We start from the raw sequence: 26002 nt of genomic DNA on the forward strand, positions 1-26002 counted from the left end.
TCTCGCTCTTTCTATCTATCTCACTCTATAGCCCTCTATCTCTCTCTATCTCTCTCTTTCCCTCTTTTTTCCCTCTCTTTTCCTCTCTTTTTGTCCCTTTTTATCTATCTCTCTCTTCATCTATCTTTGTCTCTTTCTTTCTCTCTGTTGTTTGTCCTCTTTATCTATCTCTCTCTCTTTCTCACTCTCTTTCTCTCTCTGTCTCTCTTTTTCTCTCTTGTTTTCCCCTCTTTAATTATCTCTCTCTGCATCTCTCTTTTTCTCTTTGTTTCGCTCTCTTGGTTGTCCCTCTTATAGTGCAGGGACGCGGACGGGACGGGACGCGAACGGGACGGGACACGAACGGGACGGGACAAAATTCGTCCCGTCCTACGTCCAATTTTAGCATAGGGACGAAGGGCAGGACGGTTTTTCATCCACTGACAAAAAAACCGTCCCGTCAAATAATCTCGGGGTGGTTTTTCGTCCCATCCAGGCTCAGAACCGTCCCGTCCTTCATTCCAAACGGAAAAATATAATATAGTAGTATTTTTAATTATAAGCTTTCCTCTTTGAAACGTAATTACGTAAAGTCTCCCACGCGGCGCAGGGTGATCCTCTAAAGGAAGGAAGAAGAAGAAGATTTAGGGCATCCTCTGGAACTCTGAAGGAAGAAGAAGACCACCAGGCGCAAGGTGATCCTCCACCGCTTCTTTGACGTCGAGGCATGTTTGCTGCTTGAGTGTCTCCGAATATTCTCCTCCGTCTCCATCTCTTTCAATGGCTTAATTATTAAGTCTCTGTATTGCATCCCATTTTTTCATAGTTAGATTGATTCCGTTCCTCTACGCAATCAAGCAATTTGTGCATTTGTGTGTTTGTGTCGTGATCATTGCACTAACATCTTTTGTATATAAAATCTGTGGAATTCCAAAACGTACAATTCGAAAAATCTGTCTATGATTGTATTGGGACATTTTTATTGGGGGAGCGATTGAAAATTTAAACGTCTTTGCTTGGGCTTAATGTTCCTGAAATGTTCGACATCAGTTATTATTTGATTTTTTCCCTTGGAACGTTGTCTTGAGACCAAGTAATTTCGTTGTCTTGACTGGATTTTGTATGATTTTTTTTCATTATTTTATATAGTATTTTTTCGTTAGATCTCTAAATTTTTAACAATAATCCCCCTACATCGCATGATATTTGGGGTTCAAATATTACTATTCCTCTCTTACCCATTAAACCAGCATTTATTTCTTACTCACACAGCCACGCAAAAACGATATTCGGTGAGTTTTCTGAAATACAATGGATTCTCACAAGCATAGTGTTGTGGAATCTGTAATGGAAGGTTCAAAATTTATCACAATTTAATTTCATAAATTTTTATTTTTCAGTTTTCTACTAAATATTTTCCTTATGTATATTGTCTTCCAATTGTATCTCCACGTATCACAAGAAAATTTATAATTTAAAATCAAATTTCTAAAAGATTTTTTGTCAAAAATATTTAGGGAAAGTGATAGAAGGAAGAATACAATGAATATTTAAGGAAAGTCATATCAATTGCCACCATATTTTTAACTTTGAGTTCATTTATAAATTCAGTAAAATAAATGTACTGATGTTGGTTTTCTAAAAAAAAAAAGAGTCTTTTCATTTTAATAAGCGATGAGTAATATAGAGATATCATGTGTCTGTAATGTGGAATAGGGATATTGAAACATAGTAACTGGTCATCATCTAAGACCATGCATTAGCCAGAACTACATTGAGAGACATGAGTTTCCTCCTCAGATCATCTCCCATATTCTAGAAGTTTGGATTTGACCTTTTTGAGGTCTGAAATCACTAACATCATTTGAATAACTCTCTTGGAGATTTTAGAATATATCTTGGGTTTTACTATTGAAACTAGGTAATCCATTGTCCACTGTACCACCTGTTAGAAATGTATTTTTTTCGTGTTCGTCATGTAAATCTAATGCTAAAGGTGCTCTTTAATTCCTCTTTTCTTTATTTACGATTTGAAATCGACGCTTATGAGATTCATTACCGATACTTGATGATTTTAATAACTTTAAAACAGGATACTCCACTTTGTAATTCTTCTGTGTGTCCTTGATTAATTATTAGTTATACTAGTTTCATTTTGATAATTTTATGAGACATTTATGGAACAGGCGTTGAATGCAACATATCGTTTTTATACTAAGTGTGGTGGGAGATGACTCCATTTGAACAACGTGGAAAGAGTGTCTTTACTTTTTTTTATCTTTTAGTTCAATTTTCATTGTGGATTAACTCATATTGAGGACTATTATATTACATTTGCAAAATTGACTATTTAAAAGTGAACTTCTTCCATGTACTGTAATGCAATGATGAAGTGCTACTTCAACTTATTAATTCATTCTCTCCTAATTTAATTTTCGTTGTGGATGAACTGATCTTCAGGGCTTTAATCTTATCTTTCTAAAATCGACGATTTAAAATGAGCTACATCCATGTAAATTAATATAACGATGTTGTGGTAATTCAACTTATAAATTCTTTCTGACTTATGCAGTCTCCCCCATCCGCGGGTACCACCGGGTCGTGGTCATGCTCTTCACCTAGCTAAGTGGCCTTGGCTCCCCATTCTTGTGGCCTCTTTAGGGACTGAAATTTTTTTGTAATCAGGTATGTGCATTTTTCTTTGCTTTCTTTGATGGTTTGTTTATTCTATGGTGGTTTGTATGTTGATCGAGTATTTTTTTTTTTAAACTAAGTTTTTTTTTGAGAGACGATAACTTGTATGGGAGCCGGTTCATACGACATAATGATAAAATTCCTCTAATAATTTTAATGAAAACTTGTTGACTGATTATCTACCTTTCGTGGATTTATTTTCTTTGGAGAATTGTGTTGTCTAATTTTGATACTCTTAGTTTTGTTATTCATTGTGGTGTTCTGAAATTTTGAGTTGCATGTATTATCATGAAAAGGATTCTTCAAAATATTTTCCAAAATTCCAGTTTGACAGATTTTAATCGTAAATGTAAGTGACACGTATTTTACAACTGATTGCGTCTTGTTAATTACCTTGGTAGAGTAATGGAGTCTACATCTGCTACTACCCCAAAATCGACGGCTAAGGCTACGCCGTCGATGTCCACGGAGTGCATCCCAGTAGAGGTTGATGACAACATATCAACTCATAGCGGAAGACGCAATCTGCCTAAAGTTTTAGGTCAATTTGTTGAAGTTGCCCCGGACGAGTATCAGTTCACGCTTTGTCAGGCAAAGAACCCCATCTGTAAGGTCATCATAGAGAGGAATAAAGATAACAGCACAAAAAAAATTTGGAGACATGGAAAAAGTGCAGCGTAAATTTCACAATGAAATTAAGGGACTCAAGCTGAAGCAGAGAACCATTCTCCACTACGAACTACTCTCCCAGATGTTGTACTTACGCAGCATCACCGTGGAGCAGACGAAAGAAGAGTTCGTTAGGTTCATCTGTGACAACGATCTTCCTTGGCGTCTTGTGAAGAAGAAGTCTTTCCGAAGAGTGTGGTTCTATGGGCCATAGGTGGTTGGGAACATCCCTGGTCCGGATGCGGTCAAGGCGACGGCTGAAAGGATGTACAGAGAAGTCCAAGGGAAGCTGGTGGAGATGTTTGCCAATGTCTCTAGCGTCTCACTTACCGTGGATGCTTGGACATCCCAAAATAACATCGCCCTTCTAGGAATCACAGCCCATTGGATCAACAGTGACTGGAAGCTATGTGAGCTTCTTCTTGGATTGTGACAGTTCAAGGGACCCCATAGCAGCTTGAACTTAGTGATGATCATCGTGGAAGTTGCATATCAATACGGCATCGAGTCGAAGCTATGTGCCATCACCACAAACAATGTGTCCAACGACAGAACAATGGTGGCCTCCATTGTGGATCAACTGTAGACAGTAAACCCCCAATTCACCATGGACCGACATGCACCATGCGTTGCCCATGTACTGAACCTTGTAGTCTAGGCCAAACTCAAGGTCATTCCCAATCTAGAACCTCTTGGTACTAATACGCTACGTGTCCGAGATCTTCTCCCAATAACACCGTTGGACACGGATGACCCAACTGATTCACAAGTTGACGAAGATACTACAAAAATAGTTTCACCTTTGGGAGAAGTTGTTTCACGCGTGAAAGCCATTGTCAATGTCATTCAAGGATCCACACGTCGTATGGAAAAATATGGTTATGAGGTTACTTTTGACCTATTTCAGGAGGACTTGGAGTTGATTGACGAATACCTATGCATCCTTGGCCCATTGTGCCAGGGAACTGACTTTGTGTGTTCGGTGAAGAAATTGCCGATAACTGAAGTAACGTCATTGGTCGCAAAGCCGAAGAATCACCTTGAGCATGGTACGAACAATGCAGGGGCAACATTGGATGTTGAGTGACAGAATACCCTGCGGTCAACATGTGGTGCTATGCATAACAAGTTGACACAGTATGCAATGGTACTTTGGGGCAATAATACCATTGCTACAACGGCAACATTAGATCCATTCTCAAAATTAGAGGTTGTCGATCAGTCATGTCAACAAAGTGTGCTTTCCTATCTTGGCAGTCTATTGGATTATGAAGCTATGACAAAAGCAGCTTAATGTGTCTCAGAGCAGGGAGTGTTGTCAAAAAGTCACCGTTCGACACAATATGTTTCGTCCAAGCGATAATATACGCGTTCGCGCAGTCGTCAACGACCACGATCAACATTAAGGCAAGTGCTGGATAAGTATCTTAACATCCAAAGCAGTGATGAGGAGGATAATCCTCTAGGTTGGTGGAAGGATGTCGGAATGCGTCACTTGTCGAATTTGACAAAAATTGCTTGCCAATTTCCGGTCATGAGTCCGACCAGCGCATCGGTGGAGCAGCTTTTTTCAATCGGCCGAGGCATCACAATGTACCGAAGCTCCCGCCTGGATGAAGAGAGCATTGAGATGTTAATGATGCTTCACGCATGGTTACATCGTGTAGAGTGGGACTCCTCTGACTCCTATGGTGACTCTGATGACGATGACAGCTCGGGTGCTGGTGCGTTATGTTCTATTGCTTTCCACCTTTTCAAAAACATGTTTCCTTTTACTGACTCTCTCTATTCCATGTTACAAAGTAACGGGGGGACAACATGATCACAGTGGACGGGTCTCATTCGCTCATACACTCTAACGTTCAATGTAAGTTACGCTTCTTTGTTACTCTCTCTCTATTTCATTTGCTGATTCATTCCATGTAACAGAATGTTGTCTTATCAAATGCATTTTAGATGACTGCAGACGGACGTCATGACAAAGTTAATATTTAATTTTATTGAATTTTTATGCCTTTATGGTTTTCATAGAGTTAGTTGTTCAAGTTCTTCACTTTGTTCAGATTTTGTTCTTTGAACTTTGACAATCAGGCTAAAATTTTAACTGGGATTTACGAATTGGATTTCTCATTACCATGTCATCTGCTCTTGATTGTGAAGATTAATATTTACTTTCACCGACTATTTATGCCTTTCTGGACTTCACAAAGTTCATAGTTTGTTACATTCTAGAATTACTTTCAATTATTTGCAGGATAAAACTAAATTGAGTGATAATTAAGGCTCACCGGGATCACTCTATTTACCTTTAGGAAGTGGCCGGCCTTTAGTCATGGGGGAGGCAGCTACGGTGCTTATCGGCCTCCCAGTTCATCGTCTTTTAATTAACGGGTTTTGCCCTTTGAAGACAATTCAGAATTTTTATCCTATACATCCAGAGAGATTTTATGGATCGATTTCTATGTGCACATCCTTAAACGGTTATAAACTCTGAATTTTGACCCTATACATTCAGTGCACGGATAATCTTTTCATCACTTATACGCTAACAAATGCTTTCAAAGAGCAATCTATACTCAGTTGAACATCTGAAAAGTTCTTGACTATTGTCGACCACAAGATATCATAAATGCCAAACCCTCAGAGCAAAACTCATGAACGGAGACAAGGGTTTTAAAATGACAATAAAAAGTGGAGGTAGAGCCATAAATGAATAACCGTAGCATTCTGAAATATATTTCCATTTGGAGAAAAAATTCATCATTTTTCTTTAAGAAAAAATTACCTGTTCTCTCCAAAAAAAAAAGGAAAAGTTACCTGTTTATTCTTGTTTCCAACAGCAGCAAGACCCACAAAGCGAGTAACATGCCTGGCATTATCATTTAAGAAAGGTTCCCGAGCATAAAATATGGAATTTGTTCCTGGAAAGTGATAACTGCCCATAGATATAAGTAAAAAAGTGATCACGAAGGTGTATTCACAGTTATACCAAATCAGTATAGCAGTTCTTCCTCTCGCACATCAATACATTTTATCTTATAGAATTTTTTTTTGATTCTTTCGTTACTTATCTGTGGCTATGATACTCGACACAATGTTATTTCAGTAATCAAAATTGAACCCATAAACATAATATTTTAATAGTGCAATATAATAATAAGTAATAATAACAAAAAAATCTTGTTACCTTCAGGGATGCTAGACTTAATTTCTCCATTTCTAAAATTAAGAAATCAAAATTGAACCAATACACATAATAATTCTCCATATCTATAATTAATTTTGATTAATTATACTCCCCAAGTAGATTTGATTAATTAAATTGCAAGGGGACTCAAGTGTAATAAAAAATACTTACCTTGCAGGACGGTTTTTTCGTCTAGGGACAAGTGTAATAATTAAATTTTGGGAATTAAATACAAATTCCGCCAATTTTTTCGTCCACATTCATCCGTCCACTGTCCACGACTTTTGGACGGACGAATTTTTTGTCCGAGAGGACGAAAATAGTCCCGTCCCATCGTCCGGTGGATGATTTTTCATCCGCATATTCATCCGAACCCCCTGGACGGGACAAATTTTTGTCCCTAGACGAAAAAACCGTCCCGTCCGCATCCCTGCACTATAATCCCTCTTTTTCTCTCTCTCTCTCTCTCTCTCTCTCTCTCTCTCTCTCTCTCTCTCTCTTTCTCTCTTTTGTTTGTCCCGCTTTAGCTATCTCGCTCTTTCTATCTATCTCACTCTATAGCCCTCTATCTCTCTCTATCTCTCTCTTTCCCTCTTTTTTCCCTCTCTTTTCCTCTCGTTTTTGTCCCTTTTTATCTATCTCTCTCTTCATCTATCTTTGTCTCTTTCTTTCTCTCTGTTGTTTGTCCTCTTTATCTATCTCTCTCTCTTTCTCACTCTCTTTCTCTCTTTATCTCTCTTGTTTGCCCTTCTTTATCTATATCTCTCTCCATGTCTCTATTTTTGTTTGTTTCACTCTCTTTTTTGTCCCTCTTTTTGCTATCTCTCTCTTTTTCACTCTCTCTCTTTTTCTCTCTCTTGTTTGTCACTCTTTAGCTATCTCTCTCTTTCTCTCTCTTGTTTGTCCCTCTTTAGCTATCTCTCTCTTTCTCTCCATCTCACTCTATCACAACTAGTGCGAACCAAAAGTCGCAAGTTTTGAAACAAGATAAAGGGAAGAAATAAAGGGAGGTTTCTATGCATGGAAAATGATGATTAAAGGGATAAAATGTTAACCCCACTGCGCATCAACATCTGATCATCATGATCACAAAGATAATTCAATGGGCCGCATTCAAATATTCAAATCTATAACTGTTCTACAAGGGGGGAAAAATCCATCAGATTTTTCTTACAAAACCGTGTTTGAAATGGGGGATCAGAGACACAAAAGTGATGCAAGGGCTCCGAAAGGGAACCAAAAGTCACTAGTTTAAAAACAAGATAAAGGGTACAAATAAAGGCAGATTTCCATGCACGGATAATGATGATAAAACTGAGAAAACATTAACCCCATTACATATCAACATATGATCATTATGATCACAAAGATAATTCATGGGCCACATTGGAATATCCAAATCTATAAATGTTCTACAAGAGGGGAAAAACCCATCAGATTTTTCTCAGAAAACTGCGCTTTAAGTTGGAGATCAGAGACATAAAAGTGATGCAAGACTGACTGCCGCCCTCGACAGACCACCGCCAGCGACCGCCAGTGCTGCACTACTAGCCACGGGCAGTCCCCGACAAGCCCCTGACCATTTGGTCAAACTTGTTCAAACAGTTTGAACAAATGGCTGATCGAACACGAATGAACCAAATTGTTTATTCGAAACTTTCGATCAAACACGAACAAAGGGTATGTTCAATCAAAAGATTTGAACAGATCAGTTCGAATTAGCAGTTGTTCGTTCAAATCTTTCGATCAAGATTAGAACGATCAGAGCCGATCCGAATCCCAATGCCTACTCTCTCTTTCTCTCTTTCTTACTCTCTTTCTCTCTCTACCTCTCTTTTTTCTCTTTCTCTCTCTGTTTCTCTCTCTTGTTTGTCCCTCTTTATCTATCTCTCTCTCCATCTCTCTCTCCATCTCTCTTTCTCTCTCTCTCTCTCTCTCTCTCTTGTTTTTCCCTCTTTATCTATCTCTCTCTCCATCTCTCTTTCTCTCTCTTGTTTGTCCCTCTTTATCTATCTCTCTCTCCATCTCTCTTTCTCTCTCTTGTTTGTCCCTCTTTATTTATCTCTCTCTCCATCTCTCTTTCTCTCTCTTGTTTGTCCCTCTTTATTTATCTCTCTATCTTTCTCTATATTTCTCCATTTTTTTCTATTTCTCTCTCTTTCTCTCTCTTGTTTGTCCCTCTTTATCTATCTCTCTCTTTCTCTCTTTCTATCTCTTGTTTGTCCCCTTTTATCTATATCTCTCTCTTTCTCTCTCTTTTTTGCCCCTCTTTATCTATCTCTCTCTTTCTCTCTCTTGGTTGTCCCTCTATATCTAACTCTCTCTTTCTCTCTTTCTCTCTTTCTCCCCTTTGTTTTTCTCCCTTTTATCTATTTTTCTCTCTTGTTTGTCCCTCTTTGTCTATCTCTCTCTCTTTCTCTTTCTCTTTCTTGTTTGTCCCTCTTCGCCTTTCCCTCTCTTTTTCTCTTTCTCTCTCATCCTCTTTCTCTCTGTTGTTTGTCCCTCTTTGTCTATATGTCTCTTTTTCTCTCTCTCTCTTTCTCCCTTTTCGTCTCTTGTTTGCCCCTCTTTATGTATCTCTCTTTTTATCTCTTTATCTCTCTCTATTTCTCTTTCTCTCTCTTCCTCTATCTTTCTATTGTTTGTTCCTTTTTGTCTATCTGCCTCTCTTTCTCTTTCTCTCTCTTTTTCTCTCTCTCTTTCTTCCTCATTCTCTCTCTTGTTTGCCCCTCTTTATCTCTCTCTCTTTCTTTTTCTCTCTCTCCCTCTTTCTCTCTCTTGTTTTTCCCTCTTTGTCTATCTCTCTCTTTCTTCCTCTTTCTCTCTCTTGCTTGTCCCTCTTTGTCTATCTCTCTCTTTATCTTTCTCTCTCCTTTTCTTTTTCTCTTTCTCCCTCTTTCTCCATCTTGTTTGTCCCTCTTTGTCTATCTGTCTCATTCTCGTTCTTTCTCTCTTTTTCTCTCTCCATCTCGCTCTCATTCTCTTTCTTATTCTCCCTTTCTCTCTCCCTCTTTCTCGTTCTCTCTCTCTCTCTCTCCCTCTAGATAACATGATAAATGAACATATATTTTCATACATTTTAGATGTTTTATTATTTTTAATTTATAATTTGTCATGTTATTATTTGAATGAACCAAATATTTATGCATTAGTTAGAAATTCTAACTTTTGCACATTATGATTATTTTTCACTAACTTCATTGACTTCTATGAAGTCAATCAGTTTGATTAATGATGAGTATTTTATAGTTCCAAATGTGCAGAAATTTAAAGGAATTAGAAGATACAATTCTTAGGAAATCGGAGGATTTTTGGGAGCTTAGTGATTATCAAAATGGGCGGCAAATGATGAAACGGTGTTGTGGGCTTTTAAAGGAGAGATCAGAGGGGCTTGGGCCACAACCTGACCTACCTATTGGGCCTTCAAACACCTTACAAAAGAAACAAACTGGAAATTACAAGGCAAAGCTCTCAACCAATGGAGAAAAAGAGGCAAAATGGCAAGCAAAGAGAATAGATAATGCCCAAAGGAGTATTTTAGTAATTCTTCCAATGTATAAATAGACTTTTTCTAGATTGTTCCTAATTTGTTTTGGAATTTTTCAATGCAGAAAGTAATTTTTCTGATTTTTTTGATTTTTTCTCTTTTATTTCTATTTGTTAATAATTTTTAAATACCAAAAATATGGTATTTACCTACTTTGGAGAACACCAGAGCGCCAGCAATGGCGGCGGCGGAGCGGCGACAGTAGCGGCGACGGAGCGGCGGCAATGGTGGAGCGGCAAGAGGCCGGAGCGACAGCGGCGGTGGCGGCAGCCGAGTGGCGGCAGCGGCAGCCGCGGTGGAGCGGTGGCAGTAGAGCGGCGACGTCAGAGCAATGGCAGCGGCGGCGGAGCGACGACGGCGGAACGGCGGCGGTGGCAGGCTAAATGGGTTGGCGGGCCTGGGGTGGCCCGTATAGGGCTGGCCTTATGATTTAACACGACGATCAGAATTGATACCTCATGTTACGTCAAGATGATAAACACAAAATGCAATGTTAATGATGTGGAATATTAAGATGATTTGAGAAAATAACAACAAGAAGTACATTGATCGTCGAATGATCCGAGATACAGATCAACTATACGACACGTGACGGGTATTGTCACAATCAAGCTCCAAATGATCCGAGTAACCAACTCGAAGAGACAACATAGCGGGGGACAAACTTCGTCCAAGCGCGTCCACAGCGTCACTGCGAACAACGCCAGTCCGGCACCGTCAATAAGAAACTCTATCACAAAAATATTGGCTAGTCCTAAACACGTATAATTTCACTCGCGCAGAGGAGCAATCAAAATCAGCACTGAAAGACGTAACAACACCGTAAAACAAAGGGGACGAGCGGGATATAGAACCTGCGGGTTGGAATCCAGATGCTTGGATCAGCCCACGTTCAGCAGGGTTGATGGTGGAAGTTGTGAGGGGCTTGTGATATAGCAATTTGGAGTATTGTAGACTTCAGAGTAGATCATTTGCAGACACCGTGAGCGATTGACGTCCAAGGGCAATAGCTGCTGACTATAAGCAACGTATTTAAGATAAAACTGTTGGGTTCTAGAGGCCTAGATCTGGATGAACAAATCAAAACGATGCGCATCGGAAGTCTTTTCCAAATCGAACGGCATCAACAAAAATCATTGAAACAATGTACCTTTGCACAAATCTCATTCGTGATTTCTTCGATCCCGGAGCTGCTCAAATGTGCAGCCTCTAGACGTATCCACGCGGCCCTTGGCACGTCGGATCTCCTCCTTCTCGTTGACGAGCCCCGTTCTTTCTCATTCGGCGTTGTTACGTCATCTTGATCACATCAAGGATGGAGAGGGGGTGTGGGGAAAATGGAGAAGAAGGGGAAAGGCCCCTGAACAATTCTGGCCTGTGTGAATTTTGTTCAGAGCCTTCCCCTATTCATACTAAGTGGGTATTTTTCATAAAAACCCCCAAAACTTAATTATATCTTCTAACATCCAAAAGACCATTTGCGTGTGACCCTCTAGGCCCATGTATCAGTCTAGTTAATGACTCCAGCGGCCCAATAACCTTTATTGGCCTTCCAAATTAATTAACTATATCATCATATAGATTAATTAACATCGGATCGATTTAACCCAATCGATAGGTCGAGACTCCGACACGTGGGGTACCAAGCTACACCTTGTGTCCTAGAAGATACAAAGGAGTGTGTATCGACTCACTCATGGAACCTGTTCATCATCAGTTACCGTGTATGTATAATCCCTCATCCACTTGACTCTCCTTGGACGACTTAGGGTATGGTCAACTGTCAAACCCTAATGGGTCATCCGAGTTAGTACTGATGCATTTGGAAATCATCGGAGAACTCTTCTCCGATATTTCACTACCTTGGCCACGGACTTCATTGCATCATCTTCCTTGAGTTGTCACCTCTTATACCGAGGGTGGAGGATCCCATCTTGACCACTCAATCGTCTTCGTGTACTTCTTGATGCACCCGAACTAAGACCGTTTAGAATCCCATGATTAGAGACTCATTGGCCATAGCCAAAGTACAACCGTCCGTCCACAAGACGTCTTTCGTGTCTCAGGTCTAAGGACCCCTTACACAACCGTGACGTGAATCAACCTTATTGAAAGTTCGGTATAATACCATTCAGGGATTCGTACGGATCAATTCAGTGAACTCTTTCCACTAAAGAGCACCCACTATCTATCCTTAGTGTCGCCACACTAATGGCTACGGGACCGGCCATACTCATCATATGAGTGAGGCTAGATAGTGCTATTCTATCCGGATACTTCGATGTCCTTCTCGCGTATCCTTCGAATAGGAATGTTTAGAACACATGCTTAAAGACTAGTGATCTCCGTATTACGATCTCATCGTAATTCATTAAGTTCGATCATGTATTCATGGACTTCATTATACGCATCACACGTGCACTATAATGAATATGTTCTATTTAATGAATATGGAACGAGATGTGGAATGTGTGATTGGCTTGCCGGCCATATATATTTCCATCAAATACGATGTCTCTTAGATAGATAAAATCCACCTCCAAAGGTAGATCAAAGTAGGCTCATTCTTCCCAAGCCCGATGGGTCGACAGGAGAATTTTGAACAGAATCAGCAAAAGAACAGCTCAAGCAATCCCAACAGAAAGGAGGAGTTGCCCATAAGCCTGGTCGATGGTCCGTTAAATGGTTCTCTATCGAGGGGAACAGATGAAGAGAAGTGAACCAGCCAAAGATCGGAAAACGACGGCTGATAGGGCCACGGGCGGTGAATTTGAACAACGACCAAATTCTCCACCGTGGTTGATTCAATAGGGGAAGATTGCAGCGAAAACCTTATCAGATAAACTCAAGGCGGAGCCAAATATCCCTTTCGATCGGTACCAAATTGATACCACTTTCTGATACAAAATGTCGTCACATAGTCCATTGATTGGTAGAATACAGCTTCTGAAATCGCCAGAGGGAGAGAGAATGATCTTGCTAATCCATTGATTGGTACCAAATTGGATCGGTACCAAATTATCATCAGATAGTCTATTGATCAGTACCAAATTGTATCTTCGAGATGGAATTTTGATAGAGAAGGTAATTCGTATCAACAAATGTTCATCTCACAGGAGAAACCGTTCGTTAATCAGTAAATCCGCGACTGAATGATCATGCTATCGAAAAGGGACCACTCAGCCGATGGAATTACGCAACAGTCACAGCTCAATCCTCGAGCGATGAGGAGAGAACACCAATGAGTGAATTTTAGATAGAGAAACACATTCACAACCCGCCTCTTCCACAAACAAACTCAGTTGTAGCATGTCTTCTTCTGTGATTTCATGTTCTGAATCAGACCTCAGAGATGCATTGAAGAGACGGAGGACAATGAGAGATTCAGGAGATGAACTATCAATGTCAGAATCCCAATCGAGAGGAAGCGAACGGGACTTTCAATGAGAAAATCCTTCGTCGAAAAAAATCGACGAAGGAACAAAATAAAACACCTTCTTATTCAACGAGAACAAAGAAAAAAATAATAACCAACGACAACAAGATCAGGATTCAACAAGACATAAGCTTCTGGCCTCCACGTCCACTCCTCCCACTTCTTTATAGAGGAGGGGGTGGAAGTTATGGAGGCTCAATTGGGCCTCTCTTTTTAAGGAGAAGGCCTATTGGGCCTTCCCCTTAAAAGGGATCTTTAGGGGGAGAAGAAGCCCAACAAGGAATTCCTCCCCCTAAAGATGACACTTAAACATGATTAAAAATAAAACACGTACGAGGAGGGAGGCTGGTACGCACGCAGGAGGGGCCTTCTGACAATCCAAAGAGGACAAAAGAATAAAAGAATGTAAAGATACACGACGCGAAGTGGTAAGTCGATGTCACTTCTCAAGTTTGGAAGTGGAACTGTAGATTCTTCGCGTCCGGCCGGGCTTCATGATGTGGCTGGCGACGAATCGGGGTGTGATCGACTGGATGGTCCTCCATCACCTTAGTGGGTCAGCCCACTAAGGTTAGCCCAATTTGGCTAAAGTAAAGGCTTAGCCAAATGGGCTTAAGCCTTATTGGGCTTAACCCAATGGTCATGACTTAGCCGATTTGGCTAAGTCCTACAAAGGGCTTCCCTGTGGCCTACTGTCATGTGCGCTGCCCGCGCGTGGACTGGTGGGCAGAGAGCTGTCCCTGCCGCACATATACAGCATGGCACCCCACACCACCGCACGGTGGCGGCTAAAGGACAGAAAATTTGAATTTCAAAAGGATAAAAATGATATTTTAATGCAATTTTTTTAGGAACTCGAAGTGGGGAATGCGCAAGGATCTAGAGAGAGATAGGGAGATATTTTAGAGGGAGAAATAAACATTTTTAGAGAGATAAAATGTTTAAATGAGAGGATAGAGAGAGAAAATGATGAGATAGAGAGAAAATGGAGAGATGGTGTACAGAGAGTTTGAAAGGGAATTTGAAGCTGTAGATGAAGGAGATTTTTTATGAAATTTTGGGGGGATAAACTGTGGATATAGATGAAGATCTAGATAGAGAAATAACATATTCTTGAGAGAGATAAAGGGCTGAAATGAGGAGAAAGAGAGAGAAAATGAAGAGAGAGTGTAGAAGGAGTTTGAGATAGAATTTGGATGTGCAAATGAAGAAGATTTTTTGTGAAATTTTTAGGGGATTAACTATGTATATAGATGAAGAAGTGAGAGAAAAAACCTATTTTAGAGAGAGAAAGTAGAGAAAATGAGTGTTTAGAGTGGGAAAGTGATGGATTTTAAGGGTAAATGGATGGGAAATGATGTAGAAAGTAGAAATCTAGGATCCTAAAGCCTCAATGCAAGTTTACTGAGCCCTCAATGCTTCCTCTCAAGTATGGGTACTTATATTTTGCCAGGATCAGGAATTTTTTAATGCAAACAAGAGACGAGATTAAGAGAAAACTTCAATAAACTTACATTAAGCAGGTTGAACAGCCTGGATTCTGAAAAATGCCTTGTCCCGCTGGCCAGCCACTTGCTAAAGCACGTCCAGAATGAGGGAAAATGAGGGAGAAAAATTCTATTTATACATTTGAAGAATTACTAAAATACCCCTTTGAGCATTATCTATTCTCTTTTCTTGCCATTTTGCCTCTTTTTCTCCATTGGTTGAGAGCTTTGCCTTGTAATTTCCAGTTTGTTTCTTTTGTAAGGTATTTGAAGGCCCAATAGGTAGGTCAGGTCATGGCCCAAGCCCCTCTGATCTCTCCTTTAAAAGCTCACAACACCGTTTCATCATTTGCCGCCCATTTTGATAATCACTAAGCTCCCAAAAATCCTCCAATTTCCTAAGAACTGTATTTTCTAATTCCTTTAAATTTCTGCACATTTGGAACTATAAAATACTCATCATTAATCAAACTGATTGACTTCATAGAAGTCAATGAAGTTAGTGAAAAATAATCGTAATGTGCAAAAGTTGGAATTTCTAGCTAATGCATAAATATTTGGTTAATTCAAATAATAACATGATAAATTATAAATTAAGAATACTAAAAACATATAAAATGTATGAAAATATATGTTCATTTATCATGTTATCACCTCTCTTTCTCCCTCTTTTGCTCGCTCTTTCTCTCTCTTTTGTCCGCTCTTTCTCTCTCTCTCTCTCTTTTGTTCTCTCTCTCTCTCTCTCTCTTTCTCTCTCTTTTGCTCGCTCTCTCTCTTTCTCTTTCTTCCTCTTTCTCTCTCTTGCTTGTCCTTGTTTGTCTATCTCTCTCTTTCTCTTTCTTTCTATGTTTCTCTCTCTCCATCTCGCTCTCATTCTCTATCTTATTCTCCCTTTCTCTCTCCCTCTTTCTCGTTCTCTCTCCCTCTCTTTTGCTCGCTCTTTCTCTCTCTTTTGTACGCTCTTTCTCTCTCTTTCTTCCTCTTTCTCTCTCTTGCTTTTCCTTCTTTGTCTATCTCTCTCTTTCTCTTTCTCTCTCTTTCTCTCTTTATTTTTCTCTCTTGTTTGTCCCTCTTTGTCTATCTGTCTCATTCTCTTTCTTTCTCTCTTTCTCTCTCTACGTCTCGCTCTCTCTCTTTCTCTCTCTTTCTTCTTTCTCTCTCTTGATTTTCCTTCTTTGTCTATCTCTCTCTTTCTCTTTCTCTCTCTTTTTCTCTTTCTCTTTTTCTCTCTCTCTCTCTTTATTTTTCTCTCTTGTTTGTCCCTCTTTGTCTATCTGTGTCATTATCTTTCTTTCTCTCTTTCTCTCTCTCCGTCTCGCTCTCATTCTCTGTCTTATTCTCCCTTTCTCTCTTTGTCTTTCTCTCTCCCTCTCTTTCTCTTTCTTTCGCTCTCTTTTGCTCGCTCTTTCTCTCTTTTGTCCGCTCTTTCTCTCTCTCTCTCTCTCTCTCTCTCTCTCTCTCTCTCTCTTTTGCTCGCTCTTTTTCTCTCTTTTGCTTGCTCTCTTTCTCTCTCTTTCTCTCTCTTTTGCTCGATTTCTCTCTTTTGCTTGCTTTCTCTCTTTCTCTCTCGTTAGCTCTCTTCTGCTCGCTCTTTCTCTCTCTCTCACACTCTCTCTCTCTCTCTTACTCATTCTCTCTTTTTTTGCATCTCTTTCTCTTTTTCTTTTTATGTCTCTCTCTGTTGAAGAATGAAGAAGAGAATAGACGATGACGAATGCTGAAACTAGGAAGATATTGAAGAAATAGAAGTGATGAAAGTATATTGATCTTCAGTGTCTTAAACAGGTTATGCACCACACTATTTATAGTGGTGAAAATGTCTTAGTTTATACACTCGAGAAAAGGAATTTGAATGAACTCCGCCGTCGTGATACGACGATGGTTATCATGGCGGAAGATGGCGGTGGCGCTGGGTGGCAGATGGTGATGACGGCTGCCTTGACAGCTTAGGAGCAGGTGACGACTGATACTATACTGGCGGCAAGTGATGCAAGTGTGGCGGTTGGTCCTGTTGGACTATGTTGGAGCTCGTGTCCTGTCACTGACGTGTGACGTGACGGATGATGTTTGTCGATCCCTAGTGGAGAGGGGCAGTGAGGACGACGTGTTTGGGGACGCAGGGTTTGCTAGAGTTTCACTGACGGGTTTAGCATTTGGAGTTTGAGGTTCATCTGTCGGTGTTTATGAGCACGGCGGTGCAGATGCATGCTGTCTTTCTGGGGGGGAAGACGTATGTTGGTAGGGGTAGGTTGGATATAGGCGGCGTGAAGGGGTTGCGTGATTTGAATTGCTACATATTTTCATGAAAAATAACATCGCGAGAGATAATTATTTTGTTTGTACAAAGATTAATACATCCGTACTCGTGATGGCGAGAGTTGTACCCGAAGAAGATGCACCTCTCGAACTGAGAGCTTAATTTTGAAGTAGCATATGGCCTGAGGTTTGGGTAACACAAACATCCAAAATTCTTGAGAAAATTATAATTAGGGGGTTGAGAGTGGATTACCTCATACGGAGATCGGAAGTTCAATTGATCCATGGGAAGCCTATTGATGAGATAGGCGGTTGTAGCCGTTGCTTCGTCCCAGTAGTGTTGCGACACGGCTGCATGATGCATGAGCAAGAAGGCTGTCTCGATGACATGCATATGTTTCCGTTCTGCAACTCCATTCTGTTGATGAGCATGCGGGCAGGAGACTCGGTGCTAGATGCCTTCCATACAAAGATGTTGATGTAGGGACCTGTATTCTCCCCCCAGTCAGACTATAGAGCTTTGATCTTGTAATTGAACTGTCGCTCAACTGTCTTTTGGAATACAATAAAGGTTTCTAATAGGTCACTCTTCCTCTTGAGAGGAAATAACCAGGTATAACGAATAAATGTGTCAATGAAAGTGACGTAATAAGAGAAATTGAAATGCAAAATAACGGGGGCTGGCCCCCAAAGATCTGAGTTAAGTAACTCCAAAGGTTTGGGCAAAACATGATTAGACTGTTCATAAGATAACTGTTTTGCTTTGGACATGGCACGTGATTCACATATGCTATGTCTTGGTAAATCAGTTAATGGAACTCCAAAATGAGAGATGATATTTTTCAAAATCTTAAAGGCGGGATTGCCGAGTTGTTGATGCCATAGCTCGTAGGAGGCCTGCGCCGCAAATACTTGTGGTGGCTTTGACGCAACCAGATGATACAGCCCGTTCTGCACATCACCCTTGAGGAGGATTTCCCTTGTCTGTCAATCCTTGACAAAGCAGGTGTGAGGGTGAAATTCAACATATACGTTATTATCAAGAGTAAGTTGTCAAACAGACAGCAGATTTTCAGTGATTTTAGGGACAAATAAAATGTTTTGAAGTTGTATAGATTTCATGTGTTGATAAACTAGATTTACTAGTGGCTTTAATAGACAAACCTAATCCGTCTCCTATGTAAAGCTTATGTGTGTCGGAGTGGGGAGTGGATGGATTGACGATCTGCGGGTCTGCAGTGACGTGATGGCGGCTCCATTGTTGGGGTACCAATGAGTGGCATTAGCTGATGGTGTCGATGATGGTCCACCTGAAGACATGAAATAGGCCTAAACAGGTGGATAGTTGAATTTCGTGGTCGGATTAGGGGACCGATTCTGTGGAGTTCTTGGTCCAAACAGGTCGTGGCAGACATCAACCCGATGACCAATCTTTCCACATATTTGACATTTTGGACCTGTCCTGGTGGATTGATTTCCACCATGTCGACCACGCCCTCTATCGCGATTTCCTCTTCCCCAATTTTGCTTTAAGGACTGCTTAGTATGTGTCTGATTTGCTGTAGGAGGGGGCTGATCTTCAGTTTCCTCTTCGTCACCAAAAGTGGTTAGATTTTCTTCAGCTCGAAGCATGGCGACAATAGAATCAAACGAAAGAAAACTGGAATGTGTATTTACACTGGTTCTAAGCGCTTCATACTTGTGACCCAAGCATCGAAGTAGAATGAATTTCAATGCGCTCTCGTGGACTGTGTCCCATGTGGTGCCTAGAGATGTAGAGATATTGCGTATTTCTTGAACTAATTTATCGACTGTGCGCGTACTTATGTGGATATTATGTAGCTTGTTTGTTAACTCTATGACTCTTGCCTTTGAGCTTGAGGAGAGTTCATTGTTGAGGGTTCTCCATGCATCAATTGTTGTGACACTGTCTTGAATGACAGGGATAACACCGTTGCTTCTTGATGACATCAGGATTGCCATGACGGTCATTATCCTTTTTCCACCAGCTATTTTATGGATCTGAAAACATAGTTTCAGATGATGGTCTTTCATGAGTTAATGCTTACAAGCCCTTGAGCTATGATAGTGGCTTGCACACAGCGCTTCCACACCAGGTAGTTTGTCCGGGTGGGCTTGATTCTGATTTGTGGAATGTGAGACGCTGCAGCTTTTGCTGGCGATCGAGTTCTTCGTCGCCTTTGATGTTGGATAACTCCTTCATCTGAGGATGCATCTTCAGGGCTTGTCGGAGCGTTCTCTAATGCCATGTTGAAGAATGAAGAAGAGAATAGACGATGATGAATGCTGAAACTAGGAAGATATTGAAGAAACAGAAGCGATGAAAGTATATTGATCTTCAGTGTCTTAAACAGGTTATGCACCACACTATTTATAGTGGTGAAAATGTCTTAGTTTATACACTCGAGAAAAGGAATTTGAATGAACTCCGCCGTCGTGATACGACAATGGTTATCATGGCGGAAGATGGCAGTGGCGCTGGGTGGCAGGTGGTGATGACGGCTGCCTTGACAGCTTAGGAGCAGGTGACGACTGCTACTATACTGGCGGCAAGTGATGCAAGTGTGGCGGTTGGTCCTGTTGGACTATGTTGGAGCTTGTGTCCTTAACACTCTCTCTTTGCCTCTTTTTCTTCGCCTCATTTTGTGGTTGAATCTCTTTCGTTGTATCTGCTTCTTTCTCTCTCTTTCTTCGTCTCTTTCTCTCTCTCTCTTATGTCTCTTTTTCTCGTTCTCTCCTTTCTCTTCCTCTCTCTCAATATTTTTTTCTCTCTTTCTTTGTCTCTCTTTCTCTTTTTATTTCCCTTTCTCGCGTCTCCTAAATTATTTCACACACACACACACTCTCTCTTCTCTCTCTACTCTCTCTCCTGAGCCTCTCTTTCTCATCTATCTGACTATCTCTCTATATACATCACTCTCTTTCCTGAACTCTCTCTCCCCCGTCAATGTATCTCTCTATTCATCACTCTCTCTTCCCTGTCAATCTATCTCGATATTCATCACTCTCACTTCCCTGTCAATGTATCTCTCCATTCATCACTCTCTCTCCCCTGTCAATGTATCTCTCCATTCATCACTCTCTCTCCCCTGTCAATGTATCTCTCCATTCATCACTCTCTCACACACTCTATCTCTCTGTTTATGTATCTCTCTATTTATCACTCTCACAAACTCTCTCTCCCCTGTCAATGTATCTCTCTATTCATCACTCTCACAAACTCTCTCTCCCCTGTCAATGTATCTCTCTATTCATCACTCTCTCACACTCTCTCCCCTATCGATGTATCTCTCTATTCATTACTCTCTCACACTCTCTCTCCCCTGTCTATGTACTCTCTATTCATCACTCTTTCACACACTCTCTCTCTTGTCTATGTACTCTCTATTCATCACTCTTTCACACACTCTCTCTCTTGTCTATGTATCTCTCTATTCATCACTTTTTAACTCTCTCTCTCCTGTCTATGTATATCTCTATTCGTCAGTCTCGTGGACTCTCTCGTTCTCTCTCTCTCTCTCTCTCTCTCTCTCTTCATATCTCTCTATCTATCTTTCTTTTCCTCTACTTCTCTCCATCTATATGTCTCTTTTCCTCTCTCTGGCCATCTATCTGTCCATCTCCCTCACTCTCTCCATCTAACTATTTCTCTTCCTCTCTCTTTCCATCTATGTGTCTCTCTTACTCTATGTCCATCTATCAGTCTCTCTCCCTTGCCATCTAACTATCTCTCTTCCTCTCTCTTTCGATATATCTGTCTCTGATCTTCTCTCTTTCCATCTGTCTCTCGTTGAATCTCTCTCTGTATGTTTCTATCTTCATCTCTCTTTCTTTCCATCCATTTCTGTCTCGTTATCTCTCTCTGAAGAAGATTTTGTACTTCTCAAAGTCCTAAAACTGAGAATTCATCTTCTCAAAACTGTCAATTCATCGTCTTTATTTTTTCTTTATCTTTCCCAGCTCATTGTATGTTTCTATCTCACCATCTGTCTTGTACATACATCTGTCTACAAATCCATCTATCTGTCTATCTGAAAATATCTCTCCATATCTCTCTCTCTCTCTTTTCAAATGAACTTTAATTTAGTATAGGCAATTAACATCCAAGTAACCCATAAGTTTTATTTAAAGAACTTAAGTATACTCTATGGATGAAATTTTATGACTTTATACTGCAACTAAAATTTGTCAAATTTGATTATCTTTTGTCCGATGCTCTCATTGAAGTCAGATTATTCAGAATTCATCTACTCAATTTTTCTCAATTAATCTGGTGCTGAAGTTTTTCCTTCAATATTATTCATGATGATGATGGCAAAAATGAAATATGTTGAACCCGAGTAGTGGTGTTGGTTATCCACAAAGGAAAGTTGTTTCCTAAACTTGTGTTCAACCTACAAAATTGGTGTTATATGAAAATCAAAACTTAGATGACTTAGGTGGGAAACATTTATGCTTCTTGGACTAACTCCTCATGTTTTGTACTTATTCAAATGGACTTCTCATATAAATCCTACAAATGAGAATTTGTATCCTCAAGTTTTCTCAATTCAGAGGGTGTTGAGCTTTAACTTCTTTTATTTGATGATGATATGATATGTTTAAATTTATTGAATTGTGGTGTTGATTATTAAAAATGAGGTTTGACTTTTAACCCAGGCTTTAATCAGTAGAAATGGTTCTGTTGGAGTACTTCATGAAATTCATTTACCTCGACAAATATCCCCCAACAATAACTGATACCAGGCCAATACACTTGATTTGAGACTAAATGTGTTGATGCTTCACATAGATCTCTTGTGATGTTTTACGGACGTTTTCACGTTTAATATTTATTCCTCTACCATAAGTGATCTAAAGGGAGTTTTCATCAGAGAATTAACGGCAGATTATGACTACAAGCATATTATTTATCTCCCTGCCTAGTTAAGACCCAAGTTGGCATATACATTCATGTTATTTTACTTTTAGAAACATAGAATATTTATGAGAAATAGTCTTAGAAGTGTTGGTAAACCACGCATCAATCAAACAAGCCAATTGTGATACTTTTTATAATGCGTAAGTATACATTTTATAATGCATCATTCCCAATTGGATGACTGTTTAGGGTTTCACAATTGATCATGCTAGTAAGTCATTCTAGGAGTATCACACATATGAGGTTATTTGTACAGGAAAAAAGTTGATGAATTTATTTGTACCTGTTTTAAAACATGGTATTCACACCTCACTTGTTGACAGCTCAACCTATTAATTAGATTAATTCAATCTGTGAGTAATTAATTTATGTGATGGATATAGATGATTAACTACGTTTATAATAATGTATTAGGCTTATTAAGTTATAAGTTAGACTAATATTATGGTTTATTAGTGATTGGAGACTGCACATAAAGCCCAAGGATTTTTTAATTGTTTTTCTCAGGTATAAAAGACCAAGAGTCCCAATGTGTACTTTGACCATTAAGCTTGATTAAAACAGTGACATTAGACTTCTTGATGTATTTTATTGGATTCTTCACGAGTGCATTATTTTAAAGAACATGCAATTGGCAGAATTCGAATCATGACACCAAAAGCAAGTATGTCTATCTATGGCTTTGAATTATGCAGTTCAGATAAATTGAAGGTTGTTGTCTCTTGGAACTCCAACGAGACCTTTCAACCAAACAGATGGCATTATTTTACTTCCAATTGATCTCCTTTAAGCACAACTATGTACAGCAAGGCCACTGATTAATCAAATTAGTCCAACTGTCAAATATTCCTCACAGAAATATTAGTCAAATGCTTTAGAGACACTTGGTAGACCTATATTTGTGGCTCTTAGCTTGATAAATTTCTATGACACCCAAGTAAGGAAGAAGGAAAGAGAAAGCCTTCACAACTCAATTGCTTATTCTAAACCTCAAAACCATGAACCCAATTTTTTATTTTTTATTATGTTTAATCCATAATATTCAAATTATGCCGAGGTTTCTCTAGAAATCTTAATAGGAGGGCGAACAATCATGGGGGAGAGGAGTTTGAGATAAAAAAAATAGTGCGAGAAATTTATAAAGTTCCACGATAGAGAATAGAAAAGGGGGTGAAATTGACCTAATTACCCCAACATATTCAAAAAGCACAAATTGGATAACACGTTTCCACCTTCCATGTTTTCCTCTCAAACTCCCTCTGGTTTTCTCAAAACTTCAGATGATCTTAATTTTCTAAAATCAACTACCGGTTCATCTCAAATCTATGTAAGCCCACGATAATAAAACTAAATCTGATTTCGTCAGCTTAGTTCTACCCACAAATCACACAAGATCTATCTTTATAAATCTGACGATGGCCATACAAGATTAGATATATTCTGGTTTTCTGTCACTGAGAAACATATACTTGGGATGTTTGAAGGCCATCACTAGCAACCGGGCAGAAAAAGAAACAATAAAAAATGACTGTTTATGGGATATAACAATTAAGTAATAACCAAAATTGAAAAAATTGACCGAGAGGCCTGAGTCGACTAACCATAGAATCTGAATTCTCGAATGAAGTCAGTTGAGAAGCTTCGTTGACTTTCCACTGTTGACAAAAGTGGCGCTTTTGTCAAACCCATCACGAAGGAGAATTCTCACGGCCTCAAGCCCAGTCTGGTACATGAAGCTAAGCTGAAACCAGCAACTTAGAGGATCAGCTCATAAGCAAATCCGGTAAGCGAGGATGAGAAGAGAGAGCAAAAATAATAATGAAAATATGTGAATATGTCGTTGTCATTAAAAGTAAGAACACAAATTTAGAAAACATTTTTTTCGAATATAAATCACCGAGGAAGCTGAAATTTTGCAGAATAGTGAGTAAAACAGAGTGATAACGGATGAAGAATGCTGAGGTAAAATTCATGAGATAAAAGAAAATGAAACAAAAAACTAAAAGCAAAATTAGATAATGAAAGATACAGCTAGACTTTGATCAATCCGTAATAATAAAGAGAAAGGATAAAGTAGAGGATCGAAATAAATCATAAAATAGATAAATAAAAAAGCGGATATTAAACCAAGAAGAAATTAGAGAGGGAACCGGATGTATAATGACAATTAGACCTACAAATAAGAAAAAAAGAAATTTCAAAAAACAAAACATCACCTCTTCCAGTTCTTTCTTGTTGAAAGGTTTCAGAACATAACTTTTGGCCTCCATCTTTCCAGGTGGCCGGCCAATACCTACATTAAATACCCAGAATTTTAGTATTTTTTTATTGATAGACATAAATCTTTATGCATCATTACTAATCACAGAGAAGAGCTGTGTGAATGTGTACCGATTCTTAGACGAGGAAAATCTTTAACTCCTTTGAAGTGATGGATAACACTTCTCATTCTGTATCCAGAGAGACAAGGGATCAGATTACAAGTCCTGACCCCATATTTCTCTCTAACCACGATCATATACTATAGAATGAAACAGATGAAAAATTTATAAACCATCTCATGCAGAAAGTCTTAAACAACAAATAGCAGATATTATGATATTTGTATTCTAATATTTTATTAGAGTCAAAATTTTTCTTCAAGATATAGTCAATTTTTTCTTCAAAAAAATTATCTAGTTTTTTTTCCTTTTTTAACTATAGTTAACTTGAGCTTAACTCCAGTAGTATTGTAGAAGGATAATACTGAGACTTATTCTAAAGTAAGGAGTCATTTTGTATTGCATCTTCACAACAATCTTTTTATACTTATAAGTTGGCAGCCTAGTTAATTGCGGAATTCCACTTACAGTCAATCTCTTTAGACACAAGTTATTTTGATTTTTTCTTTTGACTTTTTGTCGTCTAGTTTGAATTTCTAAGAAAAAGACCAAACGAGAATCGTTTTCTTAATTTAAAAGGATATGAAGATTCTATCAATCGAAGAAACTCACCTCATCTCAACTGGATGAAATAAAAAGGAAAGCCTAAGAGCTTAACCACCTTAATCTCAACAAGATCAAAATAAGTAAAAAACATTATTTTAATAGTGACTGGAAGAAGTCAGAGAGGAAGAGTACCCATTGTGACCTCCATGTCCACCTTTGGGAAGCAACTTCAATGATGCAAATGGTAAATCTAGGTCATCATAAATCTACGGATAGAGAGATGTTCAGAATCCAAGGCAAACAGATATGGTTTAAAGAAGAGAAGATGGATAGGAATAAACAACCACAACAACTTGGTTCAAGGGTACTCTGAAATACGCCGCAATTGATGAAACCTGTTAAGGAGCATCAACGTTATATCAATATAAATTTTTTTCTCCAATGAAGTTTCACCGACGTAAATACTTACAGACTCACCACTTGCGTTCATAAAAGTTTGTGGTTTGGCAATCATAACTGGAGAATCTCCAATTTGTCCTGAAAAAACGAAAGGCATATTATGAATATAGTTCTATCCTAACTGGAAGCGTAATTTTACATTAATAATGTAATTTTAAAATATCACATCAAGCATGCATCTAATAACAAACCGTGAACCACCAATTATCCTTTTTATTAGACATAGCTTTGGACATTAGAAACTACTTTCACACCGAAGATCTAAAGACAATGAATTTGTGATATAAAACAGGTGCCAACGGATTGAATTTTTTTTTTGAAAAAAAAAAATTACTTGGGATGAGAGAGCCTTGAACTCTCGACCTCGGGACTCTTTACCTATGAGACCAACGCGCTAGCCAACGGATTGAAATGAATGT

The 26002-nt window shown here is 39.2% G+C and overlaps 1 protein-coding gene and 1 long non-coding RNA gene across 3 annotated transcripts in view; one reads left to right on the forward strand and one right to left on the reverse strand.

Moving 5' to 3' along the window:
• Positions 1–566: 566 nt before the first annotated feature.
• On the forward strand, positions 567–5837 carry LOC144709438 (uncharacterized). Of its 2 annotated transcripts, none has more exons than XR_013583028.1 (5): positions 567–674; positions 2552–2664; positions 3075–5066; positions 5146–5209; positions 5655–5837. It is a non-coding gene; the product is annotated as an uncharacterized LOC144709438 (long non-coding RNA). The 2 variants fall into 2 exon arrangements; XR_013583029.1 differs by having other exon boundaries at positions 4600–5066.
• A 17852-nt stretch (positions 5838–23689) lies between these two features.
• The window catches only part of LOC144709492 (peptidyl-tRNA hydrolase, mitochondrial-like), a 4950-nt gene continuing 2637 nt past the window's right edge, over positions 23690–26002 (reverse strand). Inside the window, exons 3-8 of the mRNA XM_078583063.1 lie at positions 25594–25661; positions 25469–25519; positions 25317–25390; positions 24589–24647; positions 24414–24490; positions 23690–23938 (exon numbers count right to left, since the gene is read on the reverse strand). Of these exons, the coding sequence (XP_078439189.1) occupies positions 23825–23938; positions 24414–24490; positions 24589–24647; positions 25317–25390; positions 25469–25519; positions 25594–25661 (443 nt within the window). The 3' untranslated portion in view covers positions 23690–23824. The remainder of the gene's footprint in view (positions 23939–24413; positions 24491–24588; positions 24648–25316; positions 25391–25468; positions 25520–25593; positions 25662–26002) is intronic.

This window comes from Wolffia australiana, chromosome 11, assembly GCF_029677425.1.
Source record: "Wolffia australiana isolate 7733 chromosome 11, ASM2967742v1".
NCBI lineage: Eukaryota > Viridiplantae > Streptophyta > Magnoliopsida > Alismatales > Araceae > Wolffia > Wolffia australiana.